Raw genomic sequence first — 16,394 nt, 5'->3', positions numbered from 1 at the left:
GAAACTATAGATTGCTGTTAACGCCGTAGTATATAAATGGGTATATCGTCGGACAAATCAAACAACATCTACGGTAGCCCTAATGCTCGTCGGCAGCCTAAGAAAGACATAACCATCGATCGAATTCCAGTTCCAAAAACAAAGCAGCTTAAAGTTTTGGGAGTCATACTGGATCGTACAGTCGTTAGCACGACTATCTATTCGCCTTCTGAAGAAAACTAGCGATTCTTCCGAGCATCCAGTCGTACAAAGAACAGCAGAGCTTTTCACCGAAGAAACCAATGCAACTATCCCCCAAATCTGCCAACGTCATAGGAACACCGACCGCGAATGGAATGTTCCAAATCCAACGATCATTTGGGATGTCAAAAAGTTTACTAGGGCTGGGGACCCCCCAGAAAAAGTCCGTCCGAAAAAAAGAGGCAACCGAGCAACTTTTTCAAGGACGTACCCTGCTATACACTGACGGATCCAAAGGCGACGATACATTCGGCGCAGGCCTTTTCCGAATAGGCGCCACCAAATCCGACGCCCTGCCAAGATGCTGCAGCGTCTTCTCAGCAGAAGCCTGTGCCCTCAACCTAGCACTTAACACTGCACGCAAGACACAAATAACCATTCTAACGGACTCTGCCAGCTGTTTATCTGCACAGGAGACGGGTAGATCCAAACACCCATGGATCCAAAGTATCGAGGCGGCAATCCAATCCAAAAACGTTGAATGACACCAAAAATCTAGTAGACCAACGGATCCTAACCCGGTTAAGGATCGGACATACCAGACTTACCCACGAGTGCCTGATCAAAAGAACAGACCCACCCGTATGTGAATGCTGCGGCACCATCATCAACGTTCGTCATATTTTGCTGGACTGTAGGAAAGCTCGTACCCGCGTTCGCAATTATTTCGGACTTATACATCGTCGTGATCGGTGCTGAGATGTAATTCATCAGAATCAGAAGATAAACCAAATTGTCGCTAACCGACCGAGGACATTTCGGATGCCTGCTACAATTAAACTCACGAAAAATACACGGCAAATTCAAAATTCATCCACACTTAAAAAAAAAATCAAACCTCAATAGTCCTTCACGGCACTGGAAACCCGCCTAAACAAGAACGGATCTCGCGTCCATGCCGTCTCTAGCTGCACCTCGCAGTGCTTGGTTCCATCAAAGAACCGCTCGACCGGTTGTACTGCGTAGAAGAAATACGTCTCCAGGGCCATCAGCTCGCGGTAGAGCACCGAGGGGTGATTCTCGATCACCCGGGCGCATTCCTCGAGCACCAGACGGAAGTTGTTCGGTAGGCCGGTGGAAATCCGCTCGTCAAATGTTTCCATCGAACTGATTTCACCGGCCTGGGAGAACCGAATCCAGTAGTCGTAGTTGGGTGTCAGCAGAGAGTGGGTGCTGTTTTGGTACGGTGGGATGAAGGAATCCTGCGAATCAGGAATGCTGGACTTGTCTGCTATGGTGCTCATAGTGACGTTGGTAGCCGTTTCATCCGCTTCCGAAGGGGCAGGGTTTGATGGGAGGGAGTTCAAGAGATGTTGGGTTCGTTCGGACTCGGCTTTATTGCGAATGAGAATCCGGGCCAGGATCTGTTCGTGGGTTTGAACTGAGCGTGTGCGTTTGGCGGGTGGGGTCCATTCGGATTCTTCGCAGTCTTCGATAAACTGAAAGGGAGGCTCTCGTCGTCCTTTGTTGGTCAGGAAATCGAGCAGGACTGCCGTATCGACTAATTCAAGCTGGGATAAGGCAGAAGGCACTTTCTTCGTTTTGAGAGTGATTTGGTGATCGGTTCGGAGGAGTTGTTTGAGATCCGATGGACTGACGAGTGGGAAGATGGCTCGATCTGAATGATTCTCCCGCATATAGTCCGGAACATGGATCCTGCCTTCGCGGTTGTATGCTAGAAGGAATGTTTCAAAGTAGGACCGATTCGAAGTAAGGCTTGGCTCAAATTCAATGCTTTGTTGTGGTTCTCGAGTCACATTAAGACGATGGTGAGTATCGACCATGTTTGTGACGGCATCCTTCATCCTGGACATCCAGTTTTGATTCACTTGATTGACGGACATTCGAAACTTATCTCCGCCTTGCTTTTTGCGCATGTTGTGATCTATGAACAGATCAATGTCCTGTTCGATTCCTTCTTCCTTGGCCTTCAGCCGATTGGTAGGGTGATGCACCTGAGCCAGAATTACCTTTCTCATCTCCAAATAACGAATCCATTCTCGGAAGACAAACAATGGCCGATAGGATGGTCCCAAGTTTGTCAACGTCTGGTTGAATTTTGCAGCTGATTTGGACAACTTCATCTCGGTGGTATCATTCAGGCCAAACAGTAGCTTTAGCATGAAAATTATAAATGCCATCGCTCGCCCTTCGTAGTTTGGGAGATGACTGGTACCATCGAAGGGCATCTTAGGAGGGAAAACAGCCATCAACCTTTTCAGAAATATCATCAAATCAGCCGGCAGGCAGAGTTCGTCAAGGTAGCGCTTACAAAGCTTCTGCAAATCCGGTGTGATCGGATCTACGTTCAGGAATTTTATCAACTGCACAACTCCCGCTCGAAGTTCTTGATGTGAGAGTGACAAACCCCTTTGAAGAGAAGCGATTGTCTCCGTACAGCAGCTGGGATCCAGTTCCTCCGGAAGATACTGCTTAAGATTGGTATGGGAAATATGTTCCTCCCTGTGAAACCGGACCAGATCTGCTAACTGAACATCGCTTTGGCTAGTGTTCAGTCCTAATCCCAGTATCGAAACCAAAACCATCCTGGTTAAGTTTTCCGGATGGATTTTCTTCTTTCCCGGCTTCTGTTTATCCGTATACTTAACATTTCCCTTATTGTTATGACATGTCATCCGATCATCCAAATCCTTTTCATGCTTATTTATATGATCGGTACTCATCTTGAGCTTTCGCTTCATCCTAATTCTCGCCAGTCTCGAAAACTTAATCCTCTGTCCCCCAGCCTTATTGGAGCTCGCTTCGCTTTCGCTCTCCGACAGACTCGCATTCATCGACCGCATCGACAGCTCATGCAGCGACCTGTTCACATCCGACTGCTGACTTACCCGAAGCGAATCGTATTCCGCGTTTAGCAAACTTCTCTGTTCGGATCTCACCTTCCTGGTCGATCTTGCCGATGTATTTCCGCTCGTACTGGAAGCCGCTTCCGAAGCCGGTCTACTACCCGGACCAGCACTATTACTCACCCCCTTTGCATTCCTTACCCGCGGTTTCTTCTTCCTTCGATTGTAGAGTATTGTAGCATCCCTACAAAACAAAATTAAACCGTTATTCTATAAGCTAATTCCCCTAAAAAATCGAATTACATCGACTTGTGAAACACATGCAATCTGGGGCGTTCCGGTTTTTCCTTGTCGAAGAAAGCCACTTCCATCCGGCGCAAATAGGTCGTCCACAGCTGCAACACCGTCAGCTTGAACTCATCGCCCGCGCCGAGCGTCACCAGTCGATCCGTGTAGCCCAGCAGGATGTAGTTTATCTGCTCCCAGCTGGTTATCATTTTGCACTTTTTCTTGATTTTTTTGATCTTAATCACCGCGGCACCGGTTTGTGTTCCGACGGCGGTCTCGTCGAACTCGTCCACCATTTCCGGTCCGTGCCGTTGCGACTTGGTTCCACACTCCACGCAGTAGTGGAAACCGGCCTCGACGGCGAACTCGTTCTGGCCGCAAACTTCGCATTCGTCGACCATATTTTCATTACCTTAACAGGATCTTTTACGTAAATTATTGGTGTTTAATTCACTAGAGCACATGATTTCCACATGTTAAAGGATTAAAGTTTTGTTCAAAATTCGTGGTTGCGAAAAACGAATAGTATTTCGTTTACAAAACAAACGCGCGCACTGGCGATCCCCTGTGGCAAAACTAAGTAACACATTGGACATCACAGTGAAACTGGTTAGGAAGCGTTTTTTTAATTTTATTTTGCGAGACCCTACACTGATAAATTGAACTATTCCCATTTTGCTTTAAATTTAATCAATTTGACATTAAACTCAGTTTAATCATATCGAATGATTAAAAATTAATCCTCTCTTTCTAAAAAATAAGCATCTGATATTAATCCCAGTTTAATCATGGTTGATTAGATTGTAGATTATCTTTTTTTGGATATTTTTTAATCATTTTTGATTCTATTTTAAAAATTTTTGATTGTATTTTAATCTTTTTTTATTATATATCAGTATTGAAAAAGAATAAAATTTAATACTAGAAAGATTATTTCGATTTTAATCATGCATGACTACTGTCGAAGTAATCATGGCTCGGACTCAATAAGGTGAAGCGGGAAACTGCATACTTTTTAAGCTTTTTTGATTTAATTTATCTTTGAGTGTACAATGATAAATTTAACTATTCTTATTTTGCTTGAAATTTAATCAATTTGACATTAAACTCAGTTTAATCATATCGAATGATTAAAAATTAATCCTCACTTTCTAAAAAATAAGCATCAGATATTAATCCCAGTTTAATCATGGTTGATTAGATTGTAGATTATCTCTTTTTGAATAAATTTTAATCATTTTTGATTCTTTTTTAATAATTTTTGATTGGATTTTAATCTTTTTTGATTATATATTAGTATTGGAAAAGAATAAAATTTAATACTGTAAAGATTATTTCGATTTTAATCATGCATGATTACTGCCGAAGTAATCATGGCTCGGACTCAATAAGGTGAAGCGGGAATCTGCATACTTTTTAAGCTTTTTTGATTTAATTTATCTTTGAGTGTACACGGCCAATCATACCAACTCAGCGACTGAGATTAATTGACTCAGAGAATTTTCTTTCCATATGAAATTTACTCAGATTTGGAAAAAAAAAACTGCAGTTACTCCAGGGGGTAAGTCATTCTGCCACCTTGTGACTGTGCTGATTGTGTTTCTTGTGTGTTTTTGGGTGTTTCAGGGTGTTTCCAACAATCAATACGAAACTAACGATTTTAAATTGGCTCACCATTTTAGTAGCCTATTGGTCCCAAGCAAACGATTAACGTACCCTATTCTAGTTGAAATTCTATTACTACACTATGTTTGTTTTGATTCGCTATGAAAGTTTGACAGATAACATCAGGGGTGTGTGGATTCATGCAGGACATGCAGGGGTGAGTGAAATAGCTTGGGACTGCTTGGGACCGTTGTTCTGGTACTGAGTGAGCCAAAAATAATAATGATTTTCTTCGGGACCCAGTGGTCTTAGAGTTACCCTAATAAAAAATAACCATAAACGAACGATAACCCAAATCATTGAACTATTCCACAAATGGTTTGGATGATACCCAGAACACGTCGTTAAGCAAATTAACCATACAATTTTTATTAGGGTACCTCTATGGTGTTTCTGTGTCAAACGAGCTGTCAAAACGTCAAGCGGCAACATACAATGTTTACTGGCAACCATCTGCAACCATGACTTCCACACAGAAATTCAAAACAACCCAAAATTAAGTTCTTTTCACTCATCTCCCATGTTCCGTACAATAAGCCAAATTTGGGTAAACCGGCTCAAAGTAGTTTGCATTTAAGCACGGCAAAAAAAATTACCCATCGCTAAGTAATTTTCAATTTTTTCTACCCAAAATTAAGTTCAATTAACTCAAATTTGGGTATATCGCATATTACTCAATTTTGGCTTCTTGTACGGAACTAGACGGTTGAGTCGAATCTTTCGTTCTATTTTTGACAACAATAGCGAGAGGAAATGAAACGGACAGAGGTCAAATAACTCAAATTTGAGTTTAAAAAACCCAAGCGGTGGGTAGTTTTGTTTTTCTGTGCACATCACTGAAAATGACAGATCCCCCTGCGATCGTCGTTGTTTATTGGCGTTGACGGTGACTCTGTAGCTCTTTACTCCTATGGTATAATCCAATAAGCAAACGTCCGTCTGTGCGTGATACATGACGGAATTTGTACTATCCTTTCACTGCACTGAAAATTTCCATAAGATACTGTCGTAAAAGAAGAGACGATTTTTCGACAGTGTCATCGACGCCAATTTTTCGGAACAAAACAACGGGCAGGAGGATTATTTAATCCCAAAAATACAACCGCGGTCTGTGGCCACCATCCGGTCCGTTTCGGAGGTAAGTGTCGTAGTGTTTAATCGACGTGCGAGATTTAACGTCGAAATTGATTTTTTTTTTACTTTGTTTTCAGCTGCGTGGGCCTGCAGACCGAAGAAAATGGGAAACAGACGGATTGATGTTGCTGTTTAACGCTTCCACGATGTTGCTGCGCTGGATGGCCATGGGCCATGTAAAGGATGATACTGCTAATGGTGATGTGGATGGCCTGTGTTGGTCCATCAGCTGATAACCTGCCGTCTGGAACTGTAACTGTAATTTCACCGGTAGACCAGGGTCAATCCGACCACTGCCAATGATTGGAGGGGACGTTAGTAAAACGTGAAGAATGCATTTAACGAGTTCGAAGGCCGTAAAACATGAAAATGGTTACAATACTACAGGGGATATCTTCGAGTTCAGCGAGGGCTTCCTCATCCAGATCGTATGTGAAATCAATCTTGTCGGACTTGTGTTCCCGTGGCCTGTCGTCACTTTTTGGAGGTTTGATCTCTATCATCGCCATCAGTCGATGTTTCTTCTCAATTTCTGCGTTGCGTTTCTTGATGCGCGCTTCAACAAATTGTTGTCTTCGGTTTTCCTGACTCTGCACTGTGATTTTCCTCAGTTCGGTATGTGATTTCCAGGAAACAGATTTAGATAGGAATAGAGGTGGAAAGATAAAAATGGAAGTGAGATTTTAAGCTATGCTGATATATCGATAATCGCATATCAGTCCTATATGGAAAAAGCAGGCATTGAGAAAATGGCTTGGAATATGGCCGTTGAAGTGCAATGCCCAAGTAAATATTTCAGAACATCATAGTAATTTTTTTGATAATTTTTCAAGCAAATGCCAAACAAGCCGGGTTTGGGTTTGATTCAACAGATGAGTTCTTCGCAATGAGGCTTAGTTATCAATAATTTTTATTTTTTAATGGAAAAGCATAAAACCGAAATTAAAAACGCAATATATTAAAATATGCTAAGGTTTCCTCAGACAAAAAACCCGCTGCTTGTTGGATGGATGGGTGAGGGACGGAGCTCACCGGTAAAAGCGATGTATACACGGCGAATGAGAACGACTCAATTTTGAGTTTAGTTCACTCATAATCGCCAAAAGTGCAGGAACTCAGCGATGAGTAAAATTTGTCCCATGGTTTCCTGTGGAAAACCTAAAAAATCTGCCGGAAAATAAGGAAATTGACGAAAATTTTATTCAGTCTCGGAATAGTACCAATAGACTAAGTAAATCCAATCTTTACTTTTCTCAAATTCAGGAATTTTTCCCTGGAAAATCCTGGAAAAACCTGGGAAAACATGAGGCAAACTAACTCATCGCTGAGTTCCTGCACTTTTGGCGATTATGAGTGAACTAAACTCAAATTTGAGTCGTTCTCATTCGCCGTGTACGTTTCTCATCATCTTTAAATATATAGCTGCTCCCATGCTTCTATCAACGGTCTGCTTCAAATGCTGGATTAAATCCGTTGCCATCAGCTTCAGTGAAGGATCCAATTTCATTTTGTCGTTTGGGATTAAATCTGATGGATTTAATCGATGAATTCCTTTGCAGCCTTGCTGGACCATTTAATGCACAACGGTGACCGATACGACGAATTGACCTACAAGTGATGTACAATGCGATATTACATCTTTTCATACCTATTAATAGGAATTAAACGTTTTACCTAAACACATCACTTCGGGTCTAGCAAATCGTGACGTAATTTGTTAACAAGGTGCACCGTTTCTTGTATACACACTGGTTCACCGGTGAGGTCGGCGGAAAAGTGGGCCCATACACCTTACTAGCAAAGAGGCTAGGTACCCCTGACCTTTCCTTCATCGCCTTCAACAGTCGTGTATCTCCATCTGATGAAATGCTGACCACCTATATTCCTACTTTTTGTAGCTCGACTTAAGAAATATTCGGAACTACTTTAAAATAGCAATTGATAATACAGAACAAGATACAGAATATACTAACGGATTAGAAAAATGTGCCGAAATCTTGAGCCGAAGTCTGTCAAGCTCATCGGTAGCGGATTCGTGTCTGAACTGTCCATGTGAACTTTTCCCGATTTTCCTCACCGGACGGATAAACGTCTTGACCCCATGAGTTTGGATGATGTTCACTAAGTCCATTAGGCATAAAATCTCCCCCTCGATGAATTTAAATTGATGCGTTCGGCCTGCAAACCGCCCACACGGATAGAAATCTCCTTATACCTTTTGGCAAATTTCCATTGCTGATTATTTATAAAATGTATAAGTCAACTAATAAGCAGACGCCTTGCAAAAAGTTAATAAAGATCATGTGTCAAATGAAATGTATAAGCGGTCACACATACCTTTTATGCATTCTAATAGGAGCTATGTGGTTTGTCTTATGGAATGTATAAGGCTGATGCTTTGGCAAAAATGTATAAGTGAAACACATGAATTAAATAATTGATTTTCGTTTCGTGCATATACGCTTTCAAGCGAGGGACCACCAGCATGCGCTTTTGCGATTACATCTTCCGCCATCTAAAATCCTGGATCACATAAGTAAACCAATCGTTCTAAATAATTTGGCAGGTTAGATTGGTTTGTTTACTCATTTGAGAGGTTTAGAACAACAACAAGCAGATCATACTGTCAAAAATGAATGATAAAATCATATCATGGATTGGTCTATTATAAACAACACATGATGTAAACATTCTTGGGAGTGGTGCCAGGATTGATGAAAAACTATCTGTTATGTGGTGGCTGCCTGTGTGACAAGGTGTTTGGAGTGTGTTTTTGTGGGTGTTAACGCAAGGTGGCAGAGTGACTTACCCCCTGGGTACAGCGTCGAGTGCAGCTTGCGGTGGCGATTTCGGAGAAGAGTTATGAATCTGCCAAGAAATTGTAAGTAGTGAGTCAGCATCGTAGTCCTTGTACTAATCAAAACTTACCATTTTTGTTACAATATTTTGATTACCCTTATCACAACAATCTTCAAGTCACTAAAGTTCACAAAGACATGTGAACATGAATCTAAACTAAAAAAATCACGAAAAATCAGAAATTGGAGATTTGTTTGCCAATTTTGTGAACATTCGCATTAGCGCGCGTAAATGTCCAAATCCAAATCAAAACAAAAGCAACAGCCGAGTCTCGCTATATTGAAATACAGTATTTACAGTAAAACTTTCAAATTCCGACTCTTCATTTAAACTTTTTTTAAACTCAGTTTGAAATATGAGTTTAACACTAGGTTTAACATGATTCCAGTTTTATTTTTTGCTGTGCTGCTCATTTTTATTAATCGAGCTTAGATGTCATCGTATTTCTCTAACTATTCCATCGTTGGAAACATTGTTAATCATTGAATAATTGAGTAATTCCAAAGTAATTCCTAAAATTATTCAAGTAATCGTAGTAATTTCGGTAATCGAGAGTAATAAAAGTAATTTCAAAGTAATAAATTAATTTTAATTAATTGAAAAGTAATCAGAGTAATTTTCGGTAATCTGACTGGCACTGACCGGTAATTACCCTAATAAAAAATAACCATAAACGAACGATAACCCAAATCATTGAACTATTCCACAAATGGTTTGGATGATACCCAGAACACGTCGTTAAGCAAATTAACCATACAATTTTTATTAGGGTAACGCTGGTAGAAACCCCTCGTTATTTCGTTTCTCCAAGTTGTCGAACTTCAACAGTTTTTCGGAAATGTTACATTGGTCCTGTTGAAAAATTTCGCGTGATTTTCCATGTGGTGTAATTTACCTTTCCCACCGAAATTTATACGGCTCCTGAATAAAAATGCCGATTGACAACCCTTCTACACTGGCACAAACCGACAGCGCGAGAATCGAAATTTGCATCAGTATTCGTGAATGTTCTTGCTTTTCCAGTCAGTCAGTCACTTCGGTCCATCCAGAAGCACAGAGGCCTTCAACCAGTCGTCGTGGTGTCGTTCGTGTGAGTTTGAGTTGAGTAGTCATCAGCCCCAAATCAGCCACCGTGGTCGTCGTTTATTGTTGCGTTATTCTGGTTCGTCGTGCGAAAAAGGTGAAAAATCGCAACCGATTCCTGCTTTCAACCTGGAGAAGATCCGGACGGAAAATTCCTTCACCTGCGTGGGTTGCGGAACGGTGAAAATTTCGCGTCCGCGAGTGTTGGTGGTGGTGGAAATCCACCCGAAAAAGGAGTGATCCGTGATTTTTTTTTCCCATTGAGTTTGGTGCTACCTTGCTGGAAGATCTGATTCGACCATAGGCGGAGCAGCCAGCAGCACTTTAGAGCAATCGGCGAGAGAGAGGAAGTGACTTGCTGGAAGTTTTTTTTTTATTGCTGCAGTGTGTGCGTGTGGATGAAGCGAAGAATCGCGGGGAGAGAGAGAAAGGTGGATAAGTAGTAGCATAAAGAAAACGAAGCAGTCGCGCGACGACACGAGCGAGAGAGCTGCGGTGGAAACGTCAGAATATTTTGTGTGGTGATTGTTTTTAGTTTGGTGCTGTGTTATTTTTTGGAGAAGATTGCTTTTTATTCGGATTCCAGGGCAGAGTGGTAGCCTGAAACAGCACATTAAAAATGGATAAATTCATCAGTATGTGGAAAGTGCGAGAACTCGCCGATAAAGTGTAAGTATTTTTATGTTTTCTTAAAATACCTACCTTCCATCCGTTCAAGGGCCCAAGCGAAGATTCACTGTCACGACGACGGCGACGGTGATAACGGGGCATTTTATTTATTGTTATTTGTTGAAAATTTTATCGCAGTTACACGTTGCTGGTTTCACTTGGCTGAATATTACTACAACACCACAGACTGAGAGAATGTTTCGCTAGTGATTGTGCAACAGTGCTGTCCGTCCTCCTTCGATCCATCAAGCTTCCCGAAAGGGCAGTAGGTAGGAGTAGGGGTGGAGGAAAAAGGTGTGAAGAGTTGTGGTAGAGGGAGGAGCAGTAAGTCTTTATCAGGTGGTTGATAATTTCTTCACCCTGATAAGATTTTTCACAACCAAGGGTAGTAGCAGTGAAATTCCGCTAAATTACTAACTCTGATCAAATTGCTGTAGAATAGACTAATGCTCAACGATCGGATCAAATTTGATCCAGTTCCACAGCCCAATAGTCTGATGCACCTTGCACTACCTGCTGCTTTCAGTTTCGTTTCTTGATTGTGTAATTAATTCGGTGGTAAATTTCAGTTTTGGTTTTTTTTTTTTTTTTTTTTTTTTTTTTTTTTTTTTTTTTTTATTTTTTTTTAACTCTTTATTTGTTCCAAATTCAAAATAAATTACATTTCATTTTAACCTAGGTGCTCCAGTTACTGCAGTAACGTACCAGCCTTAATTGTTATGATATATATCTAAGTGTTTTTACATTGTTCATGTCTTGGCAATTCAGTATTTTAAACAGGTTTTTTAACCTGCATGTCAGTATAACAATTGATATCTTAAAACTAAAAACTAAAACTAAATCTTATCTAAGTATAAAGGGAATTAATCGTTGCAATTGAGGATTGCAACGATTTTTGCCTGAAATTATTAATTATTTTGTTGGACATTTGTGCTAAAGTCTCAACATTCGAAATTCTATGTACTTCGGTTGTACTGTACCAGGGAGGCAACTTCAAAATCATTTTCAGAATTTTGTTCTGAATCCTTTGAAGTGCTTTTTTCCTGGTAGTGCAGCAACTAGACCATATTGGCACAGCGTAAAGCATGGCCGGTCTAAAAACTTGTTTAAATATTAGAAGTTTATTCGTCAGGCAAAGTTTGGATTTCCTGTTTATAAGAGGATACAAACATTTTATATATTTGTTACATTTGGCTTGAATGCCCTCAATGTGATCTTTAAAAGTTAATTTTTGGTCAAGTATTAATCCAAGATATTTCACTTGGTTTGACCAGGAAATTGGAACTCCGTTCATAGTGACTATGTGACTACTACTAGGTTTCAAAAACGAAGCTCTAGGCTTATGTGGAAATATTATAAGTTGAGTTTTGGAAGCGTTGGGAGAAATCTTCCATTTTTGTAAATAAGAAGAGAAAATATCTAAACTTTTCTGCAGTCTGCTGCAAATAACACGAAGACTTCTTCCTTTAGCGGAAATGCCTGTGTCATCAGCGAACAAAGATTTGTGGCAACCCTGAGGCAAATCAGGGAGGTCCGAAGTGAAAATGTTATACAATATAGGCCCAAGAATGCTACCCTGAGGAACTCCTGCCCTAACAGGTAGCCGATTAGATTTGGAATTTTGATAATTTACTTGAAGAGTTCTGTCAGTTAAATAATTTTGAACTAATTTCATAATATAAAGTGGAAAATTAAACTTTTTCAATTTAGCAATCAAACCTTCATGCCAAACACTGTCGAATGCTTTTTCTATGTCTAGAAGAGCAACTCCAGTTGAGTGGCCTTCAGATTTGTTTGAACGAATTAAATTGTTAACTCTTAAGAGTTGATGAGTAGTTGAATGCCCATGGCGAAATCCAAACTGCTCATCTGCAAAAATTGAGTTCGTATTGATGTGAAGCATCATTCTATTCAAAATTATCTTTTCAAAAAGTTTACTTATTGAAGAAAGCAAACTTATTGGACGGTAGCTAGAAGCTTCAGCTGGATTTTTATCCGGCTTCAAAATTGGAACAACTTTTGCATTTTTCCATTTATCAGGAAAGTATGCCAAATGGAAACATCTGTTAAATAATTTTACCAAGAAAGACAAGGTACTCTCTGGGAGTTTTTTGATGAGGATATAGAAAATTCCATCATCACCTGGAGCTTTCATATTTTGAAATTTTTTAGTTATAGACCTTACTTCGTCCAAATCAGTCCCCCAGGAATCATCAAAAATATTTTCCCGAGAGAAAATATTCAGAAAATCCCGAGCAACCTGATTCTCAATAGGACTAGTAAGACCCAAACTGAAATTATGGGAACTCTCGAATTGCTTAGCAAGTTTCTGAGCTTTTTCCAAATTTGTGATCAAAATTTTACCACCTTCTTTAAGCGCTGGAATTGGCTTTTGAGGTTTTTTCAAAATTTTTGTGAGTTTCCAAAAGGGTTTGGAACTCGGGTCTAATTTAGAAATATTATTTTCAAAAGTTTTGTTCCTCAGGGCCGAGAATCGCTTTTTAATTTGTTTTTGCAAATCCCGCCAGATAACTTTCATGGCAGGATCGCGTGTTCTTTGATATTGTCTCCTGCGGACATTTTTAAGACGGATCAAGAGCTGAAGATCATCGTCTATTATAATTGAATCGAATTTAACCTCGCATTTTGGTACTGAGGCAGCTCTTGCTTCAACTATAGAAGTAGTCAGAGATTCAAGAGCATAATTAATTTCATCTTTGGTTTGCAAAGGAATGTTTGGATCGAAGTTATATTCCATAAATGTTCGATACTGCTCCCAATCAGCTCTATGGTAATTGAAAGTAGAGCTGTTGGGATTACAAATTATTTCTTGGGATATTTCAAAAGTTACTGGAAGGTGATCAGAACCGAAGTCAGCATGGGTAACCAGTTGGCTACAAAGTTGACATGAATCAGTTAAGACCAAATCAATAGTGGAGGGATTTCTTGCAGAAGAAAAGCATGTTGGGCTGTTTGGATATTGAATAGTGTAATAACCTGCAGAACAATCATCAAACAGAATATTACCATTGGAATTGCTTTGAGCATTATTCCATGAGCGGTGTTTTGCATTAAAATCACCAATAATGAAGAATTTAGACCTATGACGGGTAAGTTTCTGGAGGTCACCCTTGAGAAAATTCTTTTGCTGGCCTACGCATTGGAATGGCAAATAGGCAGCTATAAACGTAAGTTGTCCAAATTTTGTTTCAACAGAAACCCCCAAAGTTTCAAAAACTTTGGTTTCAAATGAAGAAAGAATTTTATGTTTGATTCGTCTATGAATAATGATGGCAACGCCACCACAGGGTCCATCAAGACGATCATTTCTATAAATCAAGTAATTTGCGTCCTTCTTAACCTTATGGTCAGGTTTAAGGAACGTTTCAGTTATAACGGCAATATGCACGTTATGAACTCTTAAAAAATTAAATAGCTCGTCTTCATTATCTTTAAAAGATCGAGCATTCCAATTTACAATATTTAATGCTTTAAAATCCATTACTGAATTTTAAAGTCATGACAATATTATTTGCAAATTTTACTCCAGTTTGAATAGCATCAAACATGGAGTTAGATTTAAGCATATCAGAAATCATGTCAATTAATGAATTCTGTAAAAATTCCATTTTGGGGGCAGTAATGCTTCCTAAGTCAAAATTGTCAAAATTTCCGTTAGAACGTTGGTTAGTATTTTGATTTCTACCCGCTGCAATAGCAGCATAGGTAGCTCCATTAACTCGCTGAACATTGTTAGCAGCGAGGGGAGTAGGTACAGATGAAACATTTGAAGCAGGGGAGATATTTGTACCTACGGGTACGAATGTAGAATTTGTTCCTAGCTGACCGTTGTTAACAGCAGAGGAATTTGTACCTGGTCGGAAACGTGGAGCGTTTCCTACCTGACGGCTAGAACGAGATTGTAGGATCGCTTTGCGAGTCTTACATTCCCAAAAATTGGATTTGTGGTTTTCACCACAATTTGAACATTTAAATTTCTTAGGATCTTCCTTCACAGGACAGTCGTCCTTTGCGTGAGAGGAATCACCACAATTCATGCATTTAGCTGGCATGTAGCAATTTTTAGTTCCGTGACCCCATCCCTGGCACTTACGGCACTGGGTGAGGTTTTGGAAATTTCCTCCAGTCTTCCTGAAGTGTTCCCACTTCACTCGGACATGGAGCATAAGGCTAGCTTTTTCTAAGGCCTTAAGGTTGTTTAGTTCACTAGACTTGAAGTGAACTAAATAAAAATCATTAGAAATCCCGTTGCGCGAATCGCCAGGACGGGATTTCATTTTCATTTTGATTACTTGGAGTGGCACAACTCCAAGTAATTTTGCCAGTTCATCTTTGATCTGATCCAGGGATTCACCACTGGGCAGTCCTTTCATGACAACCTTGAACACACGTTCAGTTTTGGTGTCGTAAGTAAAAAATTTGTGCTTCTTCTCAGTAAGATACTTGAGAAGACATTTAAATCCGTCCAAGGTTTCAGCCAATACACGGCATTCACCCCGACGTCCAATTTGTAGTGAAAACTTAACTTTCACGAAATTCAAAAGTTCCATGCGAAGAGCATGGAAATCGGAAGTGGTTATTACAATAGGGGGAATCTTTTCCTTCTTGGCATTAAGCCGGGAAAGTTTACTAGAATTTTTCTTGGATGATGGATCATTCTCATCATCCGTGAGCAAATCAAATTGATTACTCAAATTAATTTCATCAGAAGGGGGGTCAAGAGTTTGCCCCTTTCTTTTGCGTTTAGGCGCCATGGCGGCAGTAAATTTTTATCCAAATCGACTTCCAAGCAGATTACTATAAGAATCTGAAGGATCGAAGAGGAATTTTCCAAATCGATATCCAAGAAGGATTACCTCGGGTAGGGTCCAAACAAGGATCGAAGAGGAATAAGAGTTGAACAAGGTAGAAAATTTTTTACAGGTTGAGCACTGAAAAGTGCTGTTTAAATTTGTTGTAGCTTTAGGTAGTAGTAACACTTCCTTCAGCAGAAAGCAAATAGATCCGCACGGCAAGAGAGCACGATGCGGACTGATTTCAGTTTTGGTTGCTTCTCTCGCTTGCTGGCCTGGCTTATTTTGATTCGCTTGTTGCCTGGTGGGCATTGCCAACCTGTCGTCGGACGGTGAGCCAGCAGCAGCAACAACCGCTGTGGGGTAAAGCTTTGAGTGTACACTCTATTGTGTTTTTACGCGATTTGTATGTATTTGTTTTTGCCCTTATGTAGGGTGGGTGTAGCATTTATAATGCCAGTATGTTTTTCTTTGATATATCTGTGATTTGTTTATACAAGTTGCATTCAATTTGGTTGCAGTTTGAGATCAAAAATAGAGGCGAATTAAAATCGCGTAAAATCAAAATTGAGTGTAATCATTTTTTCGCTATAGACAACATGTACAGTCAAGGTCCACCTTTGGCACAGTGACGCATTCCTACTTAGCTAGGGAGGGCCTCTGCTCGATGTAGCTCAGAGTAAAATTTTAACGGATGTTGAAGTTTACACGATTCAAAGCTTCAAATTGTCTGTTTAACTAGACAAACAATGCAATCTAGTGAGGAGACGAGCTACTAACTTCAGAAGTAAGCTTATGATAAGTAAACCAACTTCTATGGAGAAACTACCCTTCT

General features: G+C 40.1%; 2 protein-coding genes across 2 annotated transcripts in view; one reads left to right on the top strand and one right to left on the bottom strand.

Moving 5' to 3' along the window:
• Positions 1-906: 906 nt before the first annotated feature.
• Positions 907-3,849, bottom strand: TAF1B (TATA box-binding protein-associated factor RNA polymerase I subunit B). Its single transcript, XM_065219369.1, has 2 exons — positions 3,351-3,849; positions 907-3,291 (listed from the first exon to the last, which is right to left on the bottom strand). The coding sequence occupies exons 1-2, from the start codon at positions 3,734-3,736 to the stop codon at positions 1,080-1,082; spliced, it is 2,598 nt and encodes an 865-aa protein (XP_065075441.1). The 5' UTR covers positions 3,737-3,849; the 3' UTR covers positions 907-1,079.
• A 6,207-nt stretch (positions 3,850-10,056) lies between these two features.
• The window catches only part of lqfR (clathrin interactor lqfR), a 55,688-nt gene continuing 49,350 nt past the window's right edge, over positions 10,057-16,394 (top strand). The window contains exon 1 of the mRNA XM_065219368.1: positions 10,057-10,745. Within this exon, the coding sequence (XP_065075440.1) occupies positions 10,696-10,745 (50 nt within the window). The 5' untranslated portion in view covers positions 10,057-10,695. The remainder of the gene's footprint in view (positions 10,746-16,394) is intronic.

The sequence above is a fragment of the Ochlerotatus camptorhynchus genome, unplaced genomic scaffold (genome assembly GCF_037179485.1).
Source record: "Ochlerotatus camptorhynchus isolate MF236.1 unplaced genomic scaffold, CSIRO-AGI_Acam_v1.1 ptg000103l, whole genome shotgun sequence".
In the NCBI taxonomy this organism is placed as follows: Eukaryota; Metazoa; Arthropoda; class Insecta; order Diptera; family Culicidae; genus Ochlerotatus; species Ochlerotatus camptorhynchus.
The sequence above is the reverse complement of the archived record's forward strand: the minus strand, read 5'-3'. Positions and strand labels throughout refer to the sequence as shown.